This window comes from Petaurus breviceps, unplaced genomic scaffold (assembly GCF_028583685.1).
Source record: "Petaurus breviceps papuanus isolate PSGF00001 unplaced genomic scaffold, PetGlider_PUasm1.0 90823, whole genome shotgun sequence".
NCBI lineage: Eukaryota > Metazoa > Chordata > Mammalia > Diprotodontia > Petauridae > Petaurus > Petaurus breviceps.
Window position 1 is genome coordinate 1,056,072 of NW_027187352.1, and position 16,283 is coordinate 1,072,354.

General features: G+C 50.5%; 1 protein-coding gene across 7 annotated transcripts in view; it reads right to left on the reverse strand.

Annotated features, from left to right (window-relative positions):
* The window catches only part of ARAP1 (ArfGAP with RhoGAP domain, ankyrin repeat and PH domain 1), a 119,375-nt gene that overhangs the window by 24,558 nt on the left and 78,534 nt on the right, over positions 1-16,283 (reverse strand). For all 7 annotated transcript variants that reach the window (XM_069070799.1, XM_069070800.1, XM_069070796.1 and 4 more), the window contains 11 exons: positions 13,639-13,813; positions 11,742-11,876; positions 10,089-10,224; positions 9,183-9,285; positions 8,431-8,626; positions 7,786-7,831; positions 6,991-7,154; positions 6,668-6,880; positions 5,643-5,748; positions 5,163-5,310; positions 4,177-4,263 (listed from right to left, as the gene is read on the reverse strand). In XM_069070799.1, coding sequence (XP_068926900.1) covers positions 4,177-4,263; positions 5,163-5,310; positions 5,643-5,748; positions 6,668-6,880; positions 6,991-7,154; positions 7,786-7,831; positions 8,431-8,626; positions 9,183-9,285; positions 10,089-10,224; positions 11,742-11,876; positions 13,639-13,813 — 1,509 coding nt within the window. The remainder of the gene's footprint in view (positions 1-4,176; positions 4,264-5,162; positions 5,311-5,642; positions 5,749-6,667; positions 6,881-6,990; positions 7,155-7,785; positions 7,832-8,430; positions 8,627-9,182; positions 9,286-10,088; positions 10,225-11,741; positions 11,877-13,638; positions 13,814-16,283) is intronic.

The following is a 16,283-nucleotide window of genomic DNA, read 5'->3' on the forward strand; positions in this document are numbered from 1 at the left end:
TCTTAGAAAGGTCACAAATTCTCAAAGTTTCAGTTTCCTCTTCTGTAAAATAGGGATGGTTATTCTTGTCCTGGGGCAGTTACGTGGCACAGCACTGGGCCTGGAGTCAGGAAGACTCATTTTTCTGAGTTCAAATCTGGTCTCAGACACTTACAAGCTGTGTGACCCTGGGCAAGTCACTTAACTGTTTGTCTCGGTTTCTTCATCTGTAAAATGAGCTGGAGAAGGAAATGGCAAACTACTCTAGTATCTTTGCCAAGAAAACTCACATGGAGTCACAAAGAGTAGGATGTGACTGAAAACAACTGAATGACAAAATTCTCATACTATCTATCATCCAGGGCTATTGTTAGAAAAAGATTTTATTAGCAAAGAACTGGAAACAAAGGAGATGTCCCTTATCTGGGGGAATATTCCTACACCATAAGAAACAATTAATATAAAGAATATGGAGGAGCATGAGAAGACTTCTATGAACTGATACAAAGTGAAGGAAGCAGAGGCAGGAAAACAGGATAAACTGACAATGAAAATGGGAAGAACAAACAACATTAAATAATAGCCAACATTTCTATAGCAGCTATTCGTTATGGGTCAGGCACTATACTAAGCACTTTTGTAGATATTATTTCATTTGATCCTCACAACAACCCTGCGAGGTAGGTACTGTTTCACAGATGAAGAAACTAAGGCAGACAATCAGTGGTTAAGTGATTTGAACAGGGTCACACAGCTAGTAAGTGGTCTGAGGCTAGATTTGAACTCAGATATTTCTGACTCCAGGCCCAGCGTTCTTCACATTGCACCACATAGCTGCCCCAAACAAACCAAACCCCAACAACAACCCCTGTATGCCATATAATTTAAGAGATTTTTAAAGTTTTCTGTAGTTCTTTGTAGAAGGGGTACTATGGGTATCACACCTTGTATACACTCTCAGACACACATGCAGTGCTTGTTAGCTTTGCTGAATTACTTATTTTTTTCTCCTTTCTTATGCTTTGTTACAAGTGATAGCTTTTGGGATATAAGAGTGGGAATAGACACTGAGAGACAGAGAGATGGAGAGATACAGAGAGATGGCGAGAGGGAGAGAGATGGAGAGAGCCAGAGAGAGAGAGAGAGAGAGGAGAAAGGAGAGAGAGACAGACAGACACAAAGAGACTAAGGTGATGTTAATAACAAAAGACATCAATGATTTTTTAGAAGAAAACGAGCATTTATTAAGTGCCTATGTGTTTAGTACTTTGCAAATATCATCTCATTTGATCTTCATAACCGTGGGAGGTAGGTGCTGCTATTATACCCATTTTCTAGTTGAGGAAACTGAGGCAGACAGCCAGGAGTGAGGTGATTTGCCAGCATCTGAGGACAGATTTAAATTAAAGTCTTTCTAACTCCAGGTTCACCCCTCTATCTACTGCACCTCTTTAAAGAAGAGGGAGTACTATTATTGCCGTTGTTATCACTTTCATTGTATTCATTGTTATAGATCATTACATCCTTCTTTACAGCCAAACTAAATCACTTGCTATTTCCTAGATCATAGTGCCAGGGTTGAAGCCCTGAGCCTGGAGTCAGGAGGACCTGAGTTCAAATCTGGCCTCAGACACTTCCTAGCTGTGAGACCCTGGGCAAGTCATGTAACTTCTAACTGCCACTGTTTTCTCAACTGTAAAATGGGGCTAATATTGGCATCTACCTTCCAGGGTTGTTGTAAGAATCAAATGCTCTTATATTTTCAAAGCCCTTAGCACAGTGCTTGGCACATAGTAGCTGCTTTAGAAATGCTATTATTATTCTGGCCTCTCTTATCTTCACGGTGCCTGAATCAAATCGCTTCCTCCTCTCTACCTGCTGAAAGCCTGTCTTTTCTCAGCATGGCCAGGTGCTAGATTCCTCCCAGCTGAAAGTGCTTTCTCCCGCCTCCTACCGCAGGACTTCCTAAAGTCCTTCTTTTGATTTTGCACTGACCTTTCCACGTATCCTCAGCACAGCACAGAGCCAGGCACGTAGAAAGTGCTTAACAAACGCCTGTAGACTGATTCACTGACCCCTGTTACACTCTCCGTGCGTCACAGTTACATCACATGTGCATATGTCCTATCTGCCCCCTCCCAAGGTCTCTTAGGGCAGCTCTTGAGTCACTTTTCATCCTTCTAGCTCTAAAATCTATGATCTTCTGACCTCTAGGGCTCTCCCATATCACTCATCCTCTGAACTATCCCTCTCAGTTTGCTGCCTTCTCCTGGGAGAGGCGTGTCTGGGTTGGGCAGGGAGGAATCAGGAAAAGTGGAACAGATACGTTAGTCAGTATGAGAGGAAACAGGGGCCTGGCCATGGAAGGCAGAGTGAGAGTCTAGCTCAAATGAGGTGAGAAAAGGGGATCTGGCCAAGGTGAACTGAAGTAGGAGGGTCTGGTGGAGGTGAGCTAGGGGGCACTGGGCTGGCCAAGGGTGAAGGAATGGCCATGTGCATCCCTATCGGAGACAGAAGAAGGGCGCTTTTTCAGGGCAGAAGCAGGTTGCCTGATGCCCTCCCCTGCCCAACTGCTGCTAAACGTCTCCCTCCCCCCATTCCCTAGCAGGCACTCAGCTTGGATTTGGAGGGCTGCCATGTGGGAGGGCCATCAGACTTGTCCTACTTGGCTGCAGAAATCACAACTAAGGAGCTCCAATTAGGGAAAGGTGCAGAGAGGCAGGTGTAAGGCACAGCGCATCCAAGTCATGAACTATCTCCCAATAAGCAGAGCTGTCCCAAAGAGGAAGGGTCTTGGGGAAGGTAGTGAGCTCCCCATCCATACAGGTCTTCATGACCACTTGGAAATAGAAAGCATGCAAACAGGCTTGAGTTCAAATCCTGTGACAATGACTAGCTGTGTGACCAAGGGCCAATAACAACCTCTGCTAAGTCCATTTCCTCCACTACAAAGGGGGATTAACACCTGCATTGCCCATCTCACAGTGTTGTTGTAAGGAATGGATGGTATCACTCTTAAGGCACCATGAAGATGTGAGCTGTTATTACTGTGATACTGCTGGAGGAGGGGTTCTTCTTCAAGCAGAGAGGCTGGAGTGGATGCCCTCTAGGGTTGCTTTGAACTCTGAGATTCTGTGACCCCTGAGGTCCCTCACAGATCTCAGGTTCCATGATATCTGGGAGCCCTCCTTCCAATTCCAAGCCCCTGTGTCCTCTCTATGGGAATCAGAGGACAGATCCCAGGCTCTGCTCTAGCCCCTCAGCATCTCTGCTCCTAAAAATGCACCCCACCTGCCCCCAGAAACAGTATGGCTGCTGGACTCCCAGGCAGGAGACTGGAGCGCATGCTGCCTTCACACTGTCCAATTCCCATTCCACCTTCTGCAAAAATCCTTTCCAGGCTCCCCATGCACACACCACCCCACCAACCCCAATGCCTTCCCTCTGAGAGTATTCCCCTGTTTATCTTGTTTATACATAGTTGTTTGTATACAGTCTCCCCCCCTTAAATGGGGGGTTCCTTGAGAGCCAGGACCCTGTTTTTGTCTTTCTTTGTATCACCAGCTAGGTGGTACAGTGGATAAAGTACTGGGCCTGGAGTCTGGAAGGCTCATCCTCCTGAGTTCAAATCTGGCCTCAGACACTTACAAGCTATGTGACCCTGGGCAAGTCACTTAGCCCTGGTTGCCTCAGTTCCCTCTGTAAAATGAGCTGGAGAAGGAAATGGCAAAGTACCCCACTATCTTTGCCAAGAAAACCCCAAATTGGGTCACGGAGTCAGACACAACTGAAGGACAACTAAACAACAAAACAAAAGTATCCCCAGCACTTAGCCCAGTGTCTGGACCATGGTAAGCATTTAATAAATGCTTGTTGACTGTCAACTGACTGGCTGACTTGAAGGCAGGGTCTGTTTTTTGCTCTGGTGCTTATATAGCCCCTATTCCTAGCAAAGCATAGTGCCTGGCCCACAGTAAACACTTAATACATGCTTGTTAACCAAGTAAAGGAATGAAGGAAGTTGAGGAATTGAAGGGGCAGGGGAAAGGACTGGCTGGCTAGAGACAGGAGGGAGTCTTCTTCCCTAGTGGCTTGGGGCAACAATGAAGAAAAGGGAGAAAGAGAAAGAGGCACGAGTCAGGAAAAGATGAAGCTTGGTTGGAGCTGCTGGGCTGCCCAGGGTTCTGGCTGCCTTACCTGTGTTCCACTGGCTGAGCCTGCCACCCTCATCTTGACAATGGCTGTGACCTCTTCTCGCTGCTTCCTCAGCTCCTCCTCATCTACCTGTGGGTAGAAGGGAGGGAACAAAGAATTCAGGGTGAAGAAGGGAATATTGCCTGTGATAAGTTAGGTAACTGGTCTAGCTACCCTCTCCTGAATTCCCCATCAGTCTCATAGGAAGTCACTGGATATGAGGGCTCCCCATGTAACCTTGGGAAAATCCCTTCCCTTTGTGGACCTCAGTTTCCCCAACTGTAAAATGCAGAGTCTGAACTAGATTCTATCTCTTTTTTAAGGCTTTATGTGTGTATAATATGGGCAGAGCTAATCTTTCTTTATCAAGTCATACAATCTGTTAGAAAACTAGAGTATGCCCAAGTCCCTGCCAGGGATGACATTCTGTATTCTGACTTTCTTGTAGATCACAGATTTAGAGGTAAGAGTGGCCTCAGAGGCCATCTTATCCAAAACCCTCATTTTACAGCTAAGGAATCAGGTCACAGGGTAGAAGATGCCCCAACCACCCCAAGGCAAACAGCACCGGAATTTGCCCAAGGTCAGTTACTAAGAGGTAGAGCCAGAATTAGAACCCAGGATCTGACTCCCAAACCCTCCTTCTCTCCACTGACCCATGCATGTTGCCTCCTCTTCTGTTCTAAGGCCTCTTCCAGATCTGACATTTTATGTCCTATGTTTTAAAGGACTTGAGACAGCATCTAATCTGATTCCCTCTTTTTATAAAAGGGAACAGCAAAGAGAAGGGAAGTGACTTCGTATTCAAGGTCATGCAGCAAGTTAGACATAGAACCAACATTAGAACAGTAGGTGTCCTGACTCCCGCTCCAGGGCAACCTCCATCAGAGAGGGCTGAACCCTCTTGATCCTGGTTTTGGGACCCATTAGGACATGAGACCCAAGGCTCCCAGGTTTTTCTACTGCCATCACCACTCCTTGAGACGTACACTGAACACTCGGACATAGTGATCGATGAGGTCTTCCACTACACGGCCAGCCTTGTAGTCCTGACCATCTGTCTGGAAAAGCGTGGGCCCAAAGACAATTGCCAAGTTGTGGGTATTCATCTGATTGGTCTCCGAGAAGCACTGTACACTATGAAGGGCAAGAAGACCTTGGACTCAGAGTCCCCCTTCCCCTATTCTGCTAAACCCCTCCAATCCCCTTCCCCTGGAATGCTTGGGGACATTAGAAAAAGACCGTGAGACAGAGAATCACAAAATGACTGTAGTGACAAAGCCCAGATGGGTAGTGGGCCTGGGGGAGAAAAGAGAGAGAAACTTTTCCCAGGGAGAGGGAGTGGGGCTCCAGATCTGCCTTGTGGCTTCAAGTTCTGTAGATGGGACAGGCCAGTTTGGGGCACTGGGGGTGGGGGGGGGAAGGGTGGAGAAAAGAGATGAAAAAACTTTGTCTTCCCTGGCTCTCACCAGTACAGGTGGCTGATGAGGGCCTTCACTGTGGCCCGGTTGACAGGGGGCAAGAGACCCAAGAGTTCCTGGTACCTACAAATCTTTTCTTCCTCATTCTCGATTGCTGAGGACAGAAGACAGGAAGGTATGAGGTATGGGCCCTTTGGGGCCTAAGACCCCTGTGGTTTCCTCCCAGGCCCAGTCAGCTTTTCCCGGGTCAGTTTCTCCCAGCACCCACCCTGAGCCTTCACACACACAACAAACCCCAGAGACTGGTAAGTGGCGAGGACAGAAGTCATTCTGTCCAGCGCCACATAGTACTGGGAATCTAGCAGGAGAGGGAGACAAGGTAAAGGGTTAAGGAATGGGAGGGGGGGGCAATTGGGGAAGTTGGTCATTCAGTCAATCAGTCTGTCAGGTGGTCTTGTCAGTCAGGCAGCTGGTCAATCATGTGATCAGTCCTTCTATCAGTCAATTCACTTATTAGTTAGTAGATCAGTCTGTTCAACCATCAGTCACAAAATCAGAGTGACAGGGGATCATAGCAGTCGCCTAGTCCATACAGCTGAAAAGGAATCCCGTCCACCACATACTGGAAGTGGTAATTTAGTCTTTGTTTGAAGACCTCCAGTTAGGGGGCTGCCACTGCCTCCGGAGGCAGCCCCTTTCATGCCAGAACAGCCCAATCATTAACATCTTTTTCTTTACCTCAAGCCTCAGTTTACCATTTGGAGACTCCATCCTACCCACCCCACAATGTTCTTGGTTCTGCCTTTTGGGGCCAAGCAGTACAAGCCTATCCCAGGATGGCCCTTCTGCATAGGGTGAGAGTTCTCAGGTCACCCCTAAATCTTCTCTCTCCCAGGCCAAATATCCAGTCCCTTCAGCATGATATCTCGGGCCTCTTCATCATCCCGGCTTGTCTGCAGGCCCATCTGTCCAACACAGTCAGTCAGTCTGTCCACCAGTCTGCTGCTGGCTACTGTTGGTCAGTCCGTCCATCTGCCAGCTGGTCAGCCCACAGGTCCACTCAGCAGCAGCACCTGCTGTATCGAGCCAAGCACAGCGCTGAGTCCGGGTGAAGAGCCCATCAGGCAGGTCCCGCAGGAAGCGCTTCAGGGCAGAGGAGACATCATCCACATGCTGTTCCCCCTCCTTGAGGCGCACGGAACGGGCATCCCGACGCAGGTTGTCCAGCACCCGCTGTGTCTTTGACGTCTGCCCACACTTACGGTAGATGCCCTCTGAGGTTAATCCTAGGCAACAAGGGTGGGAAGGAGGGGGTGTCATAGGGGAGAATTCATTGGTCCTTAGAGGAGGGAAGGGGTGCCTACCCCAGGCCTTGGCCCCAGACACCTCCACTCACCACACTGCGTGATGTAGTCTATACATCGGTAAACGATGACAGGTATATCAGAGTCCCCCAGTTGCTGCTCAGACAGAGTGTCCCCAGAGCTCGCTGCTGCCTTCTGGATGGCCCCCAGCCAGCCGGTGAAGTCCAGTTTCCTTTCCCCCTGGATGTACAGGGTCCTGGGCCAAGTGCCCAGTCAATGTCACCTCCAGGAAATCCAATGGGATTCACCCTCCCTACCCCATCCACAGGGCACCCTTAAAAATTCTCATATTGTCAGAAAGAAGGTTGTTTAGAAGTCACCCAACTCCATCCTTTAAGAGACATTAAAACCAGGGTCTAAGGAGAAGAAGGGACTTCCCCAAGGTCACAGGAGTTAATGACAACATTGGGAAGAACCCAGTGCTCCCAATTCCAAATTTAGGAGCCAGAATCACAGGGTCTCAAAGCAGGAAGGAACCTCAGGGAGCATCCAGCCCACCCTGTATCTGAATAAGAATCAACATGTGGTTCTCCAGACTCGGCTTGGGCAGCCTGCTTTACTCCGGGATGGAGCTTTTTCTGACATCAAAGCCTCCCTGTGACCTCCTCTCCCCACCTTTTGCCATCTGCCCATTGCTCCTGATTCTGCCCTCTGCAGCCATGCACAATGCTATACTCTGCTTTAGGAAATCTTTGTAATCTTTGGGATTATCTGGAATGCTGCTTCCTGTTCAAGACTAAAGAAATTTCCCGTGCCAACGCATACTACACAGGAACCAATGGGAGTAGCTGACGCCTTCCCTCTCCCCACTGGGCCCTCATTCTCACCTTCCCCTCTCCACCAGTACGAGGACTTCCTTATCCCCCTCGATCGCTGGGGAAGGAGAGGATAGGTTCAGATACACACACATCTGTGCCTCTCTCCCCTCCCCACTCCTTAGCAGTCAGTCCCCAGTCCAGCAGGTGTGGGACACATGTACATTGCATCACCCCATGTGAGGACTCGTGTGTGGTCCTTCAGCTATGCACAGGGAAAAGAAGACACAGAAGGGCCTAGGGAGCCATCAATCTGTCCCACCCAGGACTGGAAAAAAGGGAGGTAGAAAGAGCGGGGCAGTGTGTAGATCTGACTTCCAAGGAGAGAATCTGATGGGATCCAGGGTCAAAGAAGGCCAACACTAGAAGGGACCTGAGAGGTCATCGAGACGTCATCTCTCATTTGAGAAGAGAGTGGACAGAGCCATGAGCAGGGGCATGCTGTGAGTTTGTGGGAAAGCTGGCATCAGCACCACAGGCCTCTGAACAGAGAACCTGGACGATCAGAGTCCACCCTCCCCCTTCCTTTATTTTATGAATGAGGAAATGGGCCCCGGGAGGGAGAAGTGGCTTATCTAAAGCCCCACAGTTATTGAGCAACCTTCAGGGGAAGGGACTTGGGGAAGCTGAGTCAGGGGGCAGAAGGGTCCTGCCTACATAGCTCTTGCAGCTTTCGGAGCTGTAGGGCCTCCTCGCTGGGGCTCTCCTTGAACACTGCTCGGAGCTCGGAGCCAGCCAGTGCAAACCAACCCTCCTGGGTCCGCTGCAAGCTTAGGCCGGCCTTATATGAGAGGCGGCCCAGACGCTCAAAGTCCCTGCACAGCAGCTCCTCTGCGTGGGTGGGCACGAAGGCCTATGGGAAGGAATGAGTGAGAGGATAGTGGGGTCACCAGCCTGACTTACTCTAGGCCTCACCAGCTGGAGGCCCAAGGCATAGTAGCCTCAGTGTTAGGGAAAGTACTTCCAAGAGTCTGATCCCAACCCCCTCCACTGTCACCTTCCCTGATCCTATGCATCATTCTCTCCAGCCACTTCCCCATCAGGTTTTCTGCTGGATGCTCAGTCCTAGCTCAGTGTCCCACATTCATAGATGGTGTGGAAAAGCAGAGGGGAGAGGAGAGAATTACTGTGACAGAGGCTTAACAAAAGTCAAGGCTGTAGGAAGTCTGGAATGAGAATGAAAGCCAGCAGCTGGATCTGAGCCCTTCTCCCCCCTCCCCCTTCAATCCACACAGGGCCAAGTCCCGCCTTCTCCAGGAAGCCCTCCCTGACTGCTTCAGCAATAAGGATGTGTCTCTCTTGACGCTTTCTGGTCATCCCTTAGAGTCTGAAGACTTGTAAATGGACAGATCTAGGAAGGCTCCACCCTGGCCCTGCCACACCTCCCCATACCCACTAAGCACACCCACCTTAGCAATGCACTTGACCCATTCTCTGGCCAGGTCTGGGCTTTCTGATCCAAACAGGTACATCCTTTCAGTCTCTGTGTACACTTCAAAGGTGCTGTCAAAGCTGGAGAAAGAAAGGGACAAAGGGACGGGAGAAGGAGAAAGAGGCTTAGGGCTGGGCCCCTTGCCCTCACCCACTTCATAGCTCACCCTCTCTATCTCCCATCTACCTCAAGGTTCTCTCCTCACCTTCTCTTCTGTCAATCCCTATCACCCCAACCTCTGTCTTCTCTTCAAATCTGTCTCTCAACTTTTCTTCTTTGGTTCAACCCACCCAGGCTCTCAGCACTAAGGATTCAGTCTGTAAACGGTTCCCTTGTTCTCATGCCTTGGTAGAGAGGGTGAGGCTATGAAGACTGGGGGGGCAGGGGTCCAGGGTTGGGGAAGTGAAGAATGGTGACACCTTGAAGAATGTTCATCATAAGGCAGAGTTTCTAGATCATATAATGCACAATCTTCAAAGACAGAATTTTAAAATCCTAGAAGCATAAAATACTAGATTCTAGAATCTTGGAATATGGAAAAACATGGAGTTCTGGAATTTCAGAACAGAGAATTTTAGATACACAAAACATAGAATCCCAGCTCAGTGAATTTCAGAATCACAGAATTACTGGAGATCAGAATTAAAATGTGGGGAAAATTTACCTAAGGTCATGAGGAGTTGGGACTAGAACCCAGGGCTCCTAATTGCTCTGCCTAGCTAGGAGAGGAAGAATGAGGAGGGGCCCTGAGATAAAGAGATGGGAGACTGGTGTAAAGATTTACAAGGAATAGGAGAAAACATGGCAGAAGCCCTGTGCAAGAGAGAGTGCAGGGGCTGGGTAGGACTGGGCTGGGCTGGGAACGGAATAGAGGAGAGCTCACCCATGGGTGTCAGATGGGGGTATGGCCAGGCACACGATCTCACTGGCTCGGATCTCCCCATTGGGCACAACAGCCCGCTCATTCTCATAGTAACTCAGGACCCCATCACCGAGAACACACCATCTTCGGCTGAACTCTGCCCAAGGCAAAGGGGAGGAGGAAGAAAAGAAGTTGAGATCCCTCAGGGCCCACTCCTTCTACATCCAAACCCCCTCCTAGGTCTACCACCTCCTTTCCCTCCCCATACCCCACACTGGGGAGGCTTGTGTACCCCCTACATCTCCTCTCTTGGGAGAATGTGGGGAGAACAGGTTTCTTCCAAGAAAACTTCCATCACTGAGCCTATTGGATTGTATCTGAAGCTCCCTAAGCTTCACCACAGTCACAATACTCTACAAGGGTGGTCGTAGTTGGTTTCCCTAGCTAAGCCTGTGGAGAACCCTGAGGGCAGGGACCTGATTCTCTCTTTCCTCTCTGTCCACCCACCACCCCCAGTGCTCCCAGCTAATGGCAGGGGGAGTGTTCTGCATACAGGGGGTGCCTAGTAAAGGTTGGCTGTTTCACCCCCCACCTAAGGAAGTGTCTGATCAGTAGGAACAGTTCAGGTTTCCTTCTCCAAAAACTCATGAGAGTTTTATAATGGGGACGAAAGCATAACCCATGATCCTCTTAATATGTTGTGTCTTATAGTTAGTCCTGGGCAAAGTCCGCACCGAGTTGAGTTCAGAATGATCTGGCTAGAATTCAGAGCCCTCCACTTAGTGATGCCCCTACCTTTCCAGCTTACCACATCCTTTCATGAACCCTCCATTTGACATTCTGCTAAACTGGCCGACCCTGCCCCCAAACATTCATTCATTCACTAAAGAAACATTTATTAAGCATTTACTGTGTGCCAGGCACTGAAGATGCAAAGACTAATAAAAGTCTCTGCAGGGACCTCACAATTCTATTAGGGGAAAAACCTGCACATAATTATGTAATATAAAACAGAGTTGTTCCAAGGTAAGTCTTTCGGGGGTGGCTAGGTTGCACAGTGAATAGAGCACTGGCCCTGGAGTCAGTAGGACCTGAGTTCAAATCCAACCTCAGACGCTTAACACTAGCCATGTGACCTTAGGCAAGTCACTTAACCCCAATTGCCCCTCAAACAAAAACAAAACAAAACAACAAGGTAAGTCTTTCATTTGTTTATTTGGTGGAGGGGGCACAGAACTAACAACCAAGAGAATCAGGTCTTATGTAAGACTGGAACTTCAGCTTAGCTCTCCCACCCCCATGCCTTTGCCCAGGACGTCTCCTGCACCTGGAATGCCTTCCCTATTTCTCTTCACTGACCGAATTCCTGCTTATCCTCCAAAACTCAACTCAGACTTCACAAACTGCACCAGAAAGCCCCTCTGATCCTTCCTGCCCACAATACCGTGACCTCTCAGGTCTCCCCCAGCCCTTTCTGTGTCCCTCTCAATGACCCTCCTCATGCCACAGTGTGCATGTGTTCTATCTCTCTACCAGACTGCAAGCCTTGCAAGGGCAGGAGCTATGTTTTATCTCCTCTCACCCCCAGTGCCCACCATTCAGGGAATGAACTATGAGATGCATGAGCTAGGAAAAAGAAGCAGATGGCTAGGATGAGGGAGGGGAGGTACCCACCTTCTCGGGCACGGCGCTCCTGTAGGGGCTTGGCCACCGAGGCTGTCTTGAAGAGGAAGCCACTGTGGCTCACGGTGGGCTGAATGACAGAGTAATGCTTCTCCACAATGCTGACTGGGTCCAGGCGGGGCATCTCTGGGGAAAAAAAGGAAGGGGACAAAATGGTTCCTTGGTCAATGACAGAATTCTGCAAGGAGGGACAAGGTCTCCCCAGCTCCCCACCCATCCACCTATCCCAAACACCAGCAAAGCAACTCATCAATGCCAACCCCTCAAATATCAAGCACATTGACGGGGCTAAAATCTAGGCTCTGCCCCTCATAAGCCAATGAGAGCTTGGGCAGATTTCTCTAGTCTCACTTTCCTCTTACACTTACATGAGGAGGGCTGGACAAGACAATCCCCTAAAGTCCTTAGAGCTCTAATGTTCCTAGTCTGTGAGTCTAAGGAAGGGCTCAGGGGGGCAAACTGAGTCTCTCAGAAGTTCCCCCACATCCTCTATGCCCTGGGGAGGGGGAGGTCCAGGACCCTCCCCTTTGGACCTCACACAGTACCTCTCTGAGGTACTAAACATGTAACATGTATACATGGACATATGGAGAGATGTGGATATTGTATGCATGTGTTCAGTGGACATGTGTATTATGTATAGCACATATGTGCATTGTGTAGTTGTATATGTGTATATATATAAATGTGGGGGCATGCATGTGTGTCTGTGTGTGTGTGCATGTGTGTATGTGTCTGGGGTGGGGAGGGGGAGGGGTCTTCCCCCTCACCCAGAACGTACACTCCACAAAGCTAGGCACTATATCTGAGCCAAATAGCTCCTCTCCTCTCATGCCAAGTGAGTGTACAGCTTCAGCAGACACTTCATCAGCTCTGACTGACTGGCTGAAGCTCCCTGGTCCTGACAGACCCTGTGACTCGGTCCGGGTGGGCTGGTCAGTCTCTGGGCTGGCTGAGCCCAGCCCCCTCTTGGATCCCATGGGTCACTCCTGCACTGAGCCTCCCAGGGGAAGGCACACAACATCTAGGCTCGTCCGCCAAGGCTCCTGGGTGGCTGGTGGCTGCCTGTGGCTCCTGGCTGGGTGGTCTTTCCCCTCCCCTAGACAAAGGCTCCAGGAAGTCACTAGTACAGAATTCAAATCCAGCCTCAGACACTCACTAGCTGGGTGACCCTGGGCAAGTCACTTTAACTTCTGTTTGCCTCAGTTTCCTCAACTATAAAATGAGGACAATAATAGCACCTACTATACAGGGTTGTTATGAGGACCAAATGAGATGATATTTGTGAAGTTCTTAAAACAGTACCCAGCACACAGCGGGTGCTTCATGAACACTTGTCCCACCCTTCTAAGTAGGGCAGGGGTAGTACCCCCTTTCTCAGACTCAGAGCTCCCTGAGGCCCAGGGAAGTCAGGTCTCCCCCCACTCCTGGGGTCCCTGGGCCAGGGGATTGACCAGGAATCATCCCCCCACAGGAGGGGGGGATGTGCACATACTTACATGTTACATGTTACATACTTAGTGCCTCAGAGGTGCTGTGTGGGGTCCGGAGGGCATGGAGGACGTGGGGGAGCTTCTGATGGACTCAGTTTGCCCCCTCTGAGCCCTGTCACTGGAGTAAAATCAATGACTGTGCTACTCTTGACCAAGGACCCCAGACATCCTGTGACTCACCCAGCTCCTATCTACAAGGATGCTTGAGCTTTTCTGCTCCTGACTCTCTGTATCTCACCCTCACACACATAACAACACACAAATACAATCATACACAAACACACTGAGAACAAGAAACACAAATGCTGACTCAGAAGCAGACAGACTGGCACGTGTACACATACCATCCCCAACACAGACACATGGATGTGTGTGACCAGTCCCTTCCCCCTTACCAGAGGTCTGGTTGTTCCTGAGAAACTCCATCTGTAGCCTCTGGCCAGCCTGCCTGGCCACGGCCAAGGGCGTGGGGGCTGCAGGGTCCCCTGAGAAGCAGTTGATGGCTGCCCCACAGCCCAGCAGGGCCTGTGTCTCTTCGAGATCGGTGGTGGTGACAGCCACACAAAGAGCCTGGGGGGTGAGATTGAGCTGACTCAGGCCCAGGAGAAAGGAGAGAGGATGCTCTCCTGTTCCTCCCCAAACCTCCCCCCTCCCATAGCAATGGTAGCCAGTCCCAGGCACAGGGAGGACCTGAGAGCAAGGAGATAGGAGGAGGAGGGAAGGGGATCATGGCAGGGCAGGGGAAACTGGAGAGGAGAGAGAAAGAAAAACAGGAGGAAGGGAGAGCACAGGGGAGGAGGGAGAGATGCAGACAGAGACAAAAACAAGGAGCAATCGGTCAGTCAACAAGCATTTGTTAAGAGTTGTGCCACATACTGTGCTAAGTGCTGGGGTTACCAAAAAATGGGGAAACCAGTAGGCCAGGGAAAGAAGGAGAGAAAGAGAAAGCTCAAGGTGGGGGGGACAGGGAAAGAGAGTGCCCAGGGAGGGGGGAGAGGGGCCCAGGGGAAACAGAGGTCAGGAAGGAGAGAGGGAGCAGGATACACAAAGGGACAGTGCTGGAGATGGAGAAAGGTAGAGGGGGCAAAGGGAGAAAAAGAAAAGGGGAGAGAAGTGGAAGGAAGCAGAGATGGGGGGGAGACTGAGCAAGAGAGAAGACAAGGGAGCTGCAGGGGGGGAGACAGGTCTGAAAAGCAAGACAGACAAGCCAGGAGACTGGAGTGAGGAGAAGGAGAGAGACAGAGACCTATGGATGGGGGGAGAAGGGAAGTCTCGGACAAGTAGAAGAGGGATAAAACCGAAAGGAAGGAAGACAGAGGGAGAGAGAGAAGGAAAGAAAGAGTAGCCAGAGAAGGAGGGACAGGAGAGAGAGGAGACAAGACTAGGGCGGAGGTGGAGGGGAAGGAATGCAGGGCCAGGTCAGGGTCACAGGTGAGATCCTGGCTTCACCCTGAGGCTGAGTCCCCCCCAGGGCAGCTGTTTCCTGGGTCTGGGTCCCAATCTGTGGCCGAATCCAGTTTCAGCTCAGCCTCTCAGTCTCTCTGGGGCCTCAGGGAGGGGAGGGAAGGATAGGGCTGAAGAAGGCGGGATGATTCTACAGCAAAGTCCTCCCACATGTGAATTCCTCACCACCCGCCTGCTGGCCCCTCCAATGGGAGCCCGCCTGGTCCCGCCCAGGCTGCCCGAACCCAGCCAATTCCTTCACCAAGAGCAGGCCTGCTTAGGGAGCCAGACTCTTGGGTCCCAGCAGTTCAGAGGAGAATCAGTTTCGCCTTAGGACTGGTCTGGGGTGGGGCTGCTCAGGAGGCCAGGAGGGATGTTTCACCAGAGCCCATCTGGTCCACAACCCCTGCCTCAGGACACAAGCACACACGTGTGCACACACACACAGACACACACACACGTGCACACACGCACACACACAGACATAGACAGACACACACACAGCCTAGGAAGTGAGCATGTGTACTGAGGGAGGGATAGGAGTTAGAACCTAGGGGTCCACCTTCCTATTTTGTGGAGGAGACTCAGATGGAAAGTTCATCCTAGATCCCAAGTGACTGAAAGAAGTCTCCAAAAGCCCTCATGCCCTGCACCGATCACAGTGTGGGGCTGCCCTGAGGCTTTCATGGAGCCTCACTGCACCTTGGAGGGGAGAGAGGCCGATGGGAGATGGTTTGGAGCAGCCCAGCTGGTTTCCATGAGCCCAGCAGGAAATAGCACTGGGCGTCAGGCCTGCTCCCTTTGGCAGGACATAGCCTCAAAAAGGGAGGGTGCAAGACAGAGGAGGGAAGGGAGGGGAGCAGCTGGTGGAGTGCAACAGGGGACAGGAGATGGGTTAAAACAGAATCATCAGCTCAGAAAACACAAATCACAAAACTTCAGAGCTGGGAGGGCCCTTAGAACCCAGAATGTCAGAGATGGGAGGGCCCTTAGAACACAGAATGTCAGAGATGGGAGGGCCCTTAGAACACAGAATGTCAGAGATGGGAGGGCCCTTAGAACACAGAATATCAGAGCTGGGAGGGCCCTTAGAATCCAGAATGTCAGAGATGGGAGGGCCCTTAGAACACAGAATATCAGAGCTGGAAGGGCCCTTAGAGCACAGAATGTCAGAGCTAAGAGGGGCCTGAGAACAAGAATGTCAGAGCTGAAAGGGCCCTTAGAATACAGAATGTCAGAGCTAGGAGGGCTCACTTGTAAAATGAAGAGAATAGATTAGTCTCCAAGATCCCCTTAGATTCAGACATTCAACATACTATGTTCTAAGGACCCTAGTTACAACTCCGGCTCTGCTATTGACTAAACTGTGACTTTTGGGCCAGTGACTCCTCTCTGCTCTTGTTTCTTCCTCTGTAACTAATTCTCATTGATCCAAAGTTCTAGAACATCCTCAGGTACCTTGGGAGATCTGGGAAAGCTCTAGCCTTAAAGAAATCAGAACACCTGGGTTGGAATCCCACCTCTGGGGCCCTCATTCCAAACCATCAGAAGAACCAGGGAGGGCACTGGAGGGGGGCAGTGCCTGAGGTCCCTTCCA